This window comes from Lotus japonicus, chromosome 2 (genome assembly GCF_012489685.1).
Source record: "Lotus japonicus ecotype B-129 chromosome 2, LjGifu_v1.2".
Taxonomy (NCBI): Eukaryota; Viridiplantae; Streptophyta; class Magnoliopsida; order Fabales; family Fabaceae; genus Lotus; species Lotus japonicus.
Window position 1 is genome coordinate 79922056 of NC_080042.1, and position 11152 is coordinate 79933207.

At 33.8% G+C, this 11152-nt stretch overlaps 1 protein-coding gene across 1 annotated transcript; it reads left to right on the forward strand.

Annotated features, from left to right (window-relative positions):
- Positions 1-2266: 2266 nt before the first annotated feature.
- Positions 2267-9122, forward strand: LOC130740047 (glutamate--glyoxylate aminotransferase 2). The gene is made up of 14 exons (XM_057592542.1): positions 2267-2440; positions 2931-3077; positions 3987-4052; positions 4212-4329; positions 5575-5656; positions 5779-5866; positions 5952-6110; positions 6539-6712; positions 6794-6925; positions 7630-7695; positions 7809-7873; positions 8089-8180; positions 8293-8449; positions 8766-9122. Exons 2-14 carry the CDS (start codon positions 2961-2963, stop codon positions 8893-8895), a joined length of 1446 nt encoding a protein of 481 aa, XP_057448525.1. The 5' UTR covers positions 2267-2440; positions 2931-2960; the 3' UTR covers positions 8896-9122.
- The last annotated feature ends 2030 nt before the right edge of the window (positions 9123-11152 follow it).

Consider the following 11152-nt stretch of genomic DNA (forward strand, 5'->3'; position numbering starts at 1 on the left):
TAACAATGAGGTCCCTAACATTTCAGAAATAAGTTAATTTATTGTAATTCAGATAGATATTATGGCTAATTATTTTGGGAATTAATTTGAATATTACCTTATAGATATATATGTCTGAAGCGAAATGTATAATTTATGTTTCACATGTATAAATACGGTATATAATTGGACTCCCACACATATATAAGTACCTTTTTTTCGAAAAATCATATATAAGTACCTTAAAATAGATGACCTAATAAATATTTATAGAAGTGACATTAAAATTAATTCCCAACCATTTTTTTCCTTTTTCTTTTGGCTAAGTTTACCTTAATGAGGATTAGTGTATGGCACAACCCACTTCCATAAGAAGATCTCGATAATAAGGCATAAACCCACTTGTTTGGTGAATTTCTTTATCTTGTCTCTCTAACTATTTTTTTCCTTTTTCTTTTGGCTAAGTTTACCTTAATGAGGATTAGTTTATGGCACAACCCACTTCTATAAGAAGATCTCGATAATAAGGCATAAACCCACTTGTTTGGTGAATTTCTTTATCTTGTCTCTCTACCTATGTGATGGCTTGTACTTATAGCGAGTATACCCTCAAGTTAGTATAAGGCCTAAGTAGCTCATGTGTGGACAGTGGTCCCATTGAGGCTTAAAGGGATTTGGGCAGCTCTAATATATCCATGAGAGATGTTATTGCTACTGCAAGCACCTCAATTTACACCCTACCTCCTTTCTGAAAATTTCAAAGCTAACCCTTCTTTCTTTTCCATATTCTCACCTCTCATCCTACCTTCTATGTTTTACTGGGAATAAGAAAACTTGGTGTGTTAAAAATTCTTCAACAAGGTTTTAAAATTTCTTATATGTACATATTATATTCCAGGTTTTAAAGCCCAATATATTGAAAACACACTTCTTAACTTTTTAAAAATACACTACCGGATTTTTAAATTTAGGTATGTTCAAAATACACTATTGAGTTTTTGAAAACCCAATGAACAATAAAAAGGGGGGTCAAATTACTACTTAAATTGACTTGAGAAATGGGAGCTGGGGTTGGGAAAACATATATCCATCTCATTTTCTCCTTTGCTCACCCAAGAAGAAAATATGTTGGGGTTTAGATCTGCCTAGCAGGCCAGGCTTCATGTGTCTATCTTTTGGGCTTTTAGATGAATAGATGCTCTAGTTCTAGACCTTGTTTCACTTGTATTTGGGTTGGGCCCATTCTACTGAATAGAAGGAAAACCTTAAACGGGAAAAATTGAAGATCATAATATGTTGTTATGAACCTTTGACAAAAAAAAAAATGTTGTTCAACGGTTGTTAGGGTTTTCTGCTAAAGTAGAAGGAAGCCTTTTTTTTCTGTGCTAGAAGGAAGCCTATGAATACAGAGATTTAGGGATTTTCCAAATATTAGGAAGAGGAAAGCAGAAAGTGTGAATAATAGGTCTTGTGAACACCTATATACAAATTGATTTTGACTGTCACTAACTGGCGATTGGAAATTAAAAGATCGCCAAGTTATCGACGATTTATATCAAAATAAAAAGTTGAAATCACTGACGGCTTTGACCGTCAGTAGCCCACGATAAGATGTTTCGAAAACCGTCAAGTAACAGGCATTTGCGATATCATTAGTTATTTCACTAAAAAAAATTAAGACCGCCTAGGTTGTCTCTAATTAGACGGTCACTTCAAAATATCAATATCTTAGCCGCCGATAAGTTGATAGTTACTAATAGTGCCAAAAAAAATTCCACTAAATTACCAACGATCAAGGTAAGTGAACTTGTTTGATAGTCTTTAGTTGTCGGTAATGCTAATTTATCAAATTAAGGTAACAACGAGATTTTACAACGGTCTTTAGTCGTTAATTATGAGGCGTTTTCTTAAAGTGTTAGTGAATCACATTATACAACACAAGTTTGTTTGTAATCACATTCATTTCACATGGTAAGAAAGTGGAATATTTAGGCAGGAATGATGAAAAGAAGTGTGATTAGAATTGTGAAGGGAGACCAGACCATATCTAAAACAAACAAACATGAACCACTCCACACCACCAAGAGAAAATGACAAATGTGCATTAGTCAAGCACAAGATGATGAGATATGTCTATCTTCCCAGCATTTGCAAGCACAAAAAGCTAGGCCACAATTCAAGCACGAGCATTATCCCTTCGGTTAAATAATTTAGTGTGAATAATCCATAATCCATTTGCACCGTTTTCAGTGGCTCTGATGCAATCATAGTGAACTCAAACTGCCACTGCCACATAAATAAATAAACCTTTTTACTACAGACAAATCAAACTCACACTTCTGTTGTCACACACGTATAACATTGCAACATTGTAAGCCATTGCTTCGTGTCTTACACTGAGCACCTTCTTCAATCAACCCAAGGTGATCGCTTGAATACTCTGCTTCAAACTGATCCGCAGGTAACGTTTCTTCTCAACTGCACTCGATCCACAACACATTCAACAATTCCCATGCATTAACAAAGCTAAATATTGAATCTTTTGCCTTTTTTATCATCTGGGTATGTCTTACTTTTTCCTTTTTGTTTCTTATTTTGTTCTGTGATAACTTTTGGTCACAAGCTTGATTTTTTTTTTTTTAAATATTGGAATCTGAAATGGAAACTCTGTCACGATTTTTCTGTGATTTTCTCGGTTGTATCACGTGTCGTTCGTTTATTTATTTACATGGTTGTGTGTTTTAACTGGTCTGGTTTAATTCTGTTATCTCTATTGTCTTTCAAATTTGTGGATGTTGCATTTGTTGCACACCATCTGTGGCATATGATCTTTGATTAATTTATGAGTGATCATTTGTTTAATTCTCATTTTTTTCCTTTTCTGAACTATTATGGTTGGAAACTGGTTTCATTTGTTGCCAATTTTGTTTTTTTTTTCTTTCCTTATTCAGTGATATCTGTAAGAAGATTTCTGCTTCACCATGCCACCCAAGCCATTAGACTATGTGTCAATAAATGAAAACGTGAAGAAGGCTCAATATGCTGTCAGAGGTGAATTATACCTTAGAGCTTCTGAGCTTCAGAAGGAGGGCAAGAAGGTATTGTAGAATTTCAATTTTCAGTTCATATTCAGTAAGTTGTAGCGTGTGTTTGTATTTACATTCAAGTTCGGTAAAAACACATTTACTCCACTGTGTTCGGTTTTCAGTTTGGAAGTCTGTTTGGGGTATTAGAATTCGAGATCACACATTTCAATGCCCCAAACGTGAAAGAGGCTTTGGACCTCCGTTGGTTCAAACTGAAAACCAAATAGGTGGATTGGCCAAAAGCACATTCCAACTTTCTTGGAATGTGCACGGATAGAAATACAAACACACCGGTGTGACTTTCACTCTTAGGATGGAGCTCTGAATTGGAACTGATCACTGAAGTCCTTTGATTGCATTTGTCTTTTATTTGCTACTATAAAGGACTGGGTTTTCAGAGGATGTATGCAAGCTATACAGTAACTTGAAATTTGAAGCCTGCTATTGCAAACTGTTCATAGAGTCTCATATGTTTTTAGAGGGACCTATAAGTGCGCATGTTGTTGAATAAGTTGTTAATTGTTATGTCCTAGACCTTTATAGTCTGGCCATCATGGTAACGGTAGCATGTTACTTGCTACAATTTGTTTTTTTTTTGGAACTTAATAGTGAAGTCCCCGGTCCTTGTTCGTACTGACTGTGTCTAACTCATTAGCTGTTTGAAAACAAACATGTTTATAATTGTGTTGTTATCAAATTGAAAGCCCTGAGAGTGGATTTACAAACAAGAGTGAGTATCAATACCTATATATGTTCATGTAAATATAGTATTATTAGTCCTATTATGTATACAGTCACCTTACATTTCCTTATAGCTGAGTTGTTAAAAAGAAATATATTTATACTCATGTCTATCTTCTCTACATTTTTGGTCCTGCTCTCCCTGTCATACTACTTTAACTTATTTTCAATTGTTGGCAGATTATTTTCACTAATGTTGGCAACCCACATGCTTTGGGACAGAAACCACTGACCTTCCCTCGCCAGGTTCAGCATAACTATCATATTTCAACTTTTACTGAATGTCCCTTGTAATTTTTATAATGTTAACAGCTAAATTTACTATTCGTGTCAAATTAAGTTGTTGGATTGTTGAAGTATTTTATTTGTTGATTATGCTAACCCGTGGAAATTTTACTGTTGCAGGTTGTTGCTTTGTGCCAGGCTCCATTCCTACTAGATGATCCAAATGTTGGACTGCTATTCCCTGCTGATGCCATTGCAAGAGCTAAACAGTATTTTTCAGTGACCTCGGGTGGTTTAGGTAATCCATATGTGATATGTCAACTCATCCGTGTTTTCTCTTGCTAAATACTAGAATTAGTCTATGAAAAAATATATAATTTGTACTGAACATAAATTCTGTGTTTTCTCTTGCTAAATGTTTTTTTTTTTCTTGGAAAATGTAGACAATTTTCATTAACTGAGCACACCATCCAAGGGTTTGGTATTTCTAGTTTGAATTTCTTATTTCAATTTTCAGTTAACCAAAGAAGAAATTGCTTCAGAAATATGGTTGCACCAACTAGATATTTGGAATAGTTTATGTCATGAGCTAATTATCCCAAAAGCTCATGGTTTTATATTTTACTCGCCCCCTTATCCAAGGACACTCTGACTGTGAAGCATGGCCAATTGCATAGGCCTATTCTACCTTGTGTCAAAATTCACAATTTCACTAGAAGAATAGAGGGTGGCAAGGATTGAAATGTTGACAACTCTGTCATAAAGGCTTTGATATCATATTATAAATAACTATCCAAAAGCTGAAATCATTAGATGAAGAATTATGAATTGTTAGGGGAAGAAAGTGGAGTTAAAGTAGTTCAGTTAGATAGATTGTATTCTCTAGTAGCAAGTAGAGAAGTCAGGTAGAGGAGATATCATACATAAATAGGAGCAATAAAAAATGGGAGGAATCGTTCTGTGATTTTAGAGATGTTTTGTGAAAGGAATCCTTTTGGTAAAGGGGAATCCTTAGAGCAAAGATTTCTCTCTTGTTCTCAATCATTCAATTAGATTGTTCGTTTCTTTCTATCAATTCCCCATTTATTTTTCTTAGTTCCTAACATAAATGGTTTTGTATTTAACAGTTTAGTTGAGTAAGTTTTCACATATGATTAGTGGTCATCCACTTGCAATATATCACATTGGAAATACACCTGGAATTGAAGATTTAATTTCTGTTAGAACAATGACGCAAGGAAGAGAAAACCTCTTCCATTGCCTCCCAAGGACCTTTTAGCTGTGGGATTTCTTTTGCCTCAGTCTAAACCACATTAATTACTTTAGACTAAGAACTTAGAAAGTATTTAGGTCTACCAACATTCTTCTTAGCATGCAAATAATTCTTGTCGTTACCATCTAAAATTTATATCTTAGTATTACTATTGTACCATTGGCACTTTATCAATTCATCTTCTTATAACAGATTTAGGAGTTAAGATTTTTTCTTTGATATGATAATATCTAGTATCTACTGACGTACAGCAACTCATGAATATTGTAGGTGCTTATAGTGACTCCCGAGGCCTTCCAGGAGTGAGGCAGGAAGTGGCAGAGTTCATACAAAGGCGTGATGGTTATCCAAGGTATTTATGTTCCATGCTCATCCCTTTCCCTACTTATGGTGAAACCTTTTTTATAGCGTCTCTTTAGCTTAGTTTCCAATTTGTTAGGCAAAGAGGTTAATTGCTTGTTGCTCCATTTACAGTGATCCAGAGCTCATATATCTTACTGATGGTGCCAGCAAGGCTGTGATGCAGATATTAAATACTATCATTAGAGGTCCAGAAGATGGGGTAATATAGATTTTTTCTTATTGCACTTCAGTTTTTTATAGTTGCAGTGCCATTTCAAATAATTTCCCAACACTCTGATTGCCAGATTTTGGTTCCAGTCCCACAATACCCACTCTACTCAGCAACAATTGCTCTTCTTGGTGGTACTCTTGTTGGATACTACCTTGAAGAGACAGCAAATTGGGGTCTTGATACTAAGGAACTTCGCAGATCAGTTGAACAGGCTCGCTATAAAGGAATAAATGTACGTGTGTTTTCTTTGCAAATTTTTTTGTTGCCGCACTGTTTCTAGAGTAATCTTATAAAGCTAAATGCTTATTGGTAGACACCAAACCAGCTGCGGTTGATACTTCTTCGTGATTCTTCTTAACTTGATTACCAGAAATGACTTGGCTGGTGGCCTTTTGCAATAGTCAAGGGAAAAAGAATCAAAATATTATATCACTGATTAATGAGCAATCTTCTGTAATGCAATCTTAGAAAATCTTGGCTGTTTCTTGGAACTGTATTCTGCCAGTGACAAAGTCATCTAGTGAAGAACTATTTTTTTGTTATTTTAAAATTCGACATTCAAAGCTTCATATTTGAATTTGTCAAATCTCGTCTTATCCATTCATTTGATGTGTTTTTGAGGGAAGTGGCAAACTTTCTTATAAACTGAAATTTGATCAGGTTAAAGCAATGGTGATCATAAACCCTGGAAATCCTACTGGTCAATGTCTTAGCCAAGAAAATTTAAGAGAGGTTTTGCAATTTTGCTATGAAGAAAACTTAGTCTTGCTTGGAGATGAGGTTTATCAGACGAATATATATCAGGATGAACGACCCTTCATTAGTTCTAAAAAGGTATGCGTTATTGTACTTCTAATCTTATGTTTTGCCTCATTTGTTAGCTTGGGCTAATTATATATTTCTTTATACAAAAAGGTTTTGATGGACATGGGTCCACCTATAAGCAAGGAACAACAGCTTGTTTGTTTTCACTCAGTGTCAAAAGGGTATTTTGGTGAATGTGGACAGCGGGGTGGATACTTTGAAATGACCAACATACCTCCAGAGGTTTGTTCCCTAATAACCTGTGTTACTGAATTTTCTTGCACTGAGTTTCAAGCTGGGATTTCTCGCAACATTTGGAATATGTTTAAATTGGTCTACAAGTTGGTCATGAACTAACTATGCAAAAGCTTTAAGCTGTTGTAAAAAAATGCATGGATGGTTTTATATCTAACATGTTGTATGACTTGTATCATGCAAGAGCCCTTTGGAAAATGCATAGACCCATCATATGGTCATACTAAGTCATTAAGCAACTACCAAAAAATTTAAGTTGTTGGGTGAAAGGTTGAAAACACATGAATAGTTTTTTGCCTAAAAAGATTTTAGCGCCTAAATTCTATTGCGCTTTTCAACTCATTGAGAGACTCGTGTCAAAACATGGAGTGATAGAATAGTTGTTGATCATAAACAAGGAATACAATAAATATGCATCAGTATCAAGATGTCAGTATTTCTCTGACTGTTATGCTCCCACATCTTGCATCATTACAGATTAACAAATATAGTTGGTACTTGTTACCACATGTAATATGATGAACTGAATAATTTTGCTATGGTCTATGGTAACATAGTTCTTTTACACTCATTGCCTCTTGTCCGGATGTAGTACCTTCTGACTCTACATGTAAGGTATTCAAGCACATCGCCAGACCAATTTTTGGTTTAGCCAGCTGATTCTTTTCTTTGATTTTCAATTTCTTTTGCAGACAGTTGATGAGATCTATAAGGTTGCATCTATATCACTCAGTCCAAATGTTCCTGCCCAAATATTTGTGAGTATTTTAATTTCAACTGTATTTGTTCAAAAGTATAATTTTAGTGAGTACTGTTCTCTTTCCCTCTCATTTTATTTATCCTTCCCCTTTTGTTTCACCTTGGTCTGCAGATGGGGCTAATGGTCAATCCACCAAAACCTGGTGATATTTCTTATGACCAGTTTGTTAGGGAGAGGTAATCCTATGACTAAATTTGATAAATGTCAAAAGTGTTGTCCAGTTGACTTCGATTTTCTATGCATGTTGTATTCAAACATTATAAATTGAGCATTCTCCTACACATTGACAAGTATACATTTGATCTAAAGTAACAAGAGGCTGTTTATTGCTTATAAAAAAAAAAACAAGATGCGTTTATGTAGTAAATTGACAATTATCTATGATATGCAGCAAAGGAATACTTGAATCACTAAGAAGAAGAGCAAGGATAATGACTGATGGATTCAACAGTTGCAGGAATGTTGTTTGTAACTTTACAGAAGGTATAAACGATAGTGTTCCGAATGAATTCTATGTTTTCTCGTGTTGTAACTTCATTCTATGATTGCCTTTGTTCCTGATAAATCATTGAGTGATCTCTTGAGTTTTGTTCAGGTGCCATGTATTCATTCCCTCAAATAAAATTGCCACCAAGAGCTATAGAGGCTGCTAAACAGGCCAGAAAGGCTCCAGATGTTTACTACTGTCTCAAGCTTTTGGAAGCCACTGGCATATCCACTGTTCCTGGCTCAGGATTTGGACAGAAAGACGGGTACATACTCATCCATTTATTTTCTCATGTCTATTCCTTATTTAGAATTTGTATCCCCTTTTCTATGCTATTTTCTAAAGTGATCCCAGATGCTTCTGCTATGGCTTGTCATGGATCATGAGAATGTGATTTAACTAAAGCCAAGTAAATAAACTCTGTGTAGGTTTGGTACTTGATAATATTATGTTTCTCAACTCTCAAGTAAACCTTCAAGAGCTACCAACATATATGATGGAGAAAACAAATAGCTAACTGGTTTTCTTCTTCTTCTTCTTCTACTTTTTCATGCTTCTTTGTGTCAAACTTTTGCATTCAGGTACTTCCATTTGAGGACAACTATTTTACCCCTTGAGGAGGAAATGCCTGCTATTATGGAGAGTTTTAAAAACTTCAATGATGAGTTCATGGAGCAATATGAAGACAATAGAGGTTATTCAAGGTTGTAAGAAGGGAAGTTGCATAATACTCATGCGCTTATGTAAGCTGTTAATCCGCCCCTTAAAAACATGAGCTCCTCTCCACTGCTTGTCCTCCATTGGAGATATTTCTTAAACCTTATATTTTCTTCTGTATCATCTCTAAACTGACAATCTTCCATGTATATTTAATCTCTCTTGGACCTTTAATATGTTGGGCTTGGCAAACAATCTATTGAATATGATAATTCTCTCTTTGTCCTGTGTTTTAAAAAGTCCTAAGAAAAGCTTCAACATTGGTGTTACAAGATGACCCTTGTGTTAAGAAGTCGAAGATTAACTAGGGATAAACTAGGGATATGGTTAAATAAGCCCTTAGATAGGGTAGAACAATCCTCACACCTGAACTTAGCTTTTGGGGTAGAGTGAAGTCTAACCTGAATTCTAATATGGTAATTAAAATTTATCTTAAATCGGTTTATTGGAAAACACCCATATGTGGATCCTAAATTTGAAACTGCATTTTCCTATTATTATTGTTAATTTATAAATGATTTAAATTACTTAGAGATTCTCAGCCTCAGGACAACGGATGTGGTTATCATTTACTTGTAGAATATTTCTGCTTTGATAATTGACAATGGGGACGTATAGAAGCAACAAAATTACTGCTCTTTTATTGTGGTGAACAAAATTGATACTTTTTGATACTTGATTTGATTGCTTCATACATGATACATTGATACATCTCTCTGTTTTCTTTCTTATATTTTTTTCTTTATATCTTATGAAACATTATTTTGGGGTTCCCCTTTCAACCATGGTTTATGTGTTAGTAATTATAAGGATATAAGGATTAGAATGTGCGTGTTGGAATAAATGGAAAGCAAGGAAATGAATATTTTGGAATTGTCATAATTCTGTTCCAAATGAGTGTTGGACTTCACTATTTGTTTCTTTCAAAATTGGTTTGATCTTATTCCAATTGCGTTTTCTTATCTCAAAACTGTGAGGGTATATTTTTTTCGACATTTAAATCCAGATGGAGTTTGGGATAAAAGACATTCCTTTTCCAAGTTATAAAGCTATCTGACATCTAAAGCTCTTTAAGATATGGAATATAGGACATTTAAAAGTAGCTTTGAAGCTGTTGCTTTTTGTTTTACCACCATTCTTATCCATGGAAAAATGGAAAGACATGCATTTCTTAGGATGTATGCAGAAAAGAGAAATAAAAGAAAATATAAGTGTGTGCGCTTATGTTTATAAATCTATTATTATAAAGTCCCGTATGATAGCTCAAGTGGTAGAAGTTGGGGGACATATGGGTTGGGTAGGGGAAGCCCAGGGATCGATTCCTGACGGGTGCAATTTATCTTTCCGATGTATCAAAAAATAAATCTATTACAAGATTCTCAAATAAGTTAATAAAATTTATTGTTAGTAAATATTTTTCTTAATCAAATAAAATTAAATAGAAGCAGATGGAGTAAGATAATAATTTATAAGAACATGAATTAAGTCTCTTAATTCCTAAATTATATATTTAGTCTTAAAACATAAAAAAGAAAAAAATGCAATTAATATTGTTTCCTTTCAAAAAAAGATTTTGTTAACTTTTAAAAATACATTATTTTTTTATTTCATTCTTTAAAATGTATTTTTTTTTATCATTTGTATTTATTCTTCTCAAAAGAGTATTATATGGAAAAGATATCAATTAATATTCCCCTAAAATTCGAAGTGAATAGATATAAAAAAAATAAAATTTTCTCTCTAAATAGACATTAATATGAAATGAAGGTAGCAGAAAATACAAGATCCCTCTAACGATTACCTAATTTAATGTACACGAGATTAAGAAAAATATTTACTAACAATAAATTTTACATACGACTCTCATAATTTACTTTTGTTGCAGTTTTTTCCTTCTATAAAATTTTTCAGTGGTAAAGAAATGAGTATATAAGAGTCATATACCTTGTTTAGCACTCTGTCTATCAAGGGTTGTAATAAATATTTATTGAAAATAATGGTAATCAACATATTAACCAATTTTCGTGGTTTAAGTAAGTATTGAGAGAATTATGTTCGATTCGAGTCCTCATACGTTAAAATAGTTACTTTTAACCAATTGTGAACGGAAACTCATTATAACATATCAATAATGTAAATGTAAAAAAAAAAACTTATTAATAATATTGAAATCCTCTTTTCAAATCCTTTTTTAAATTCTTGTAGTAATTCTTTTTTGGTACCAAATGCCCTATAAAACTCCTCAAACTCT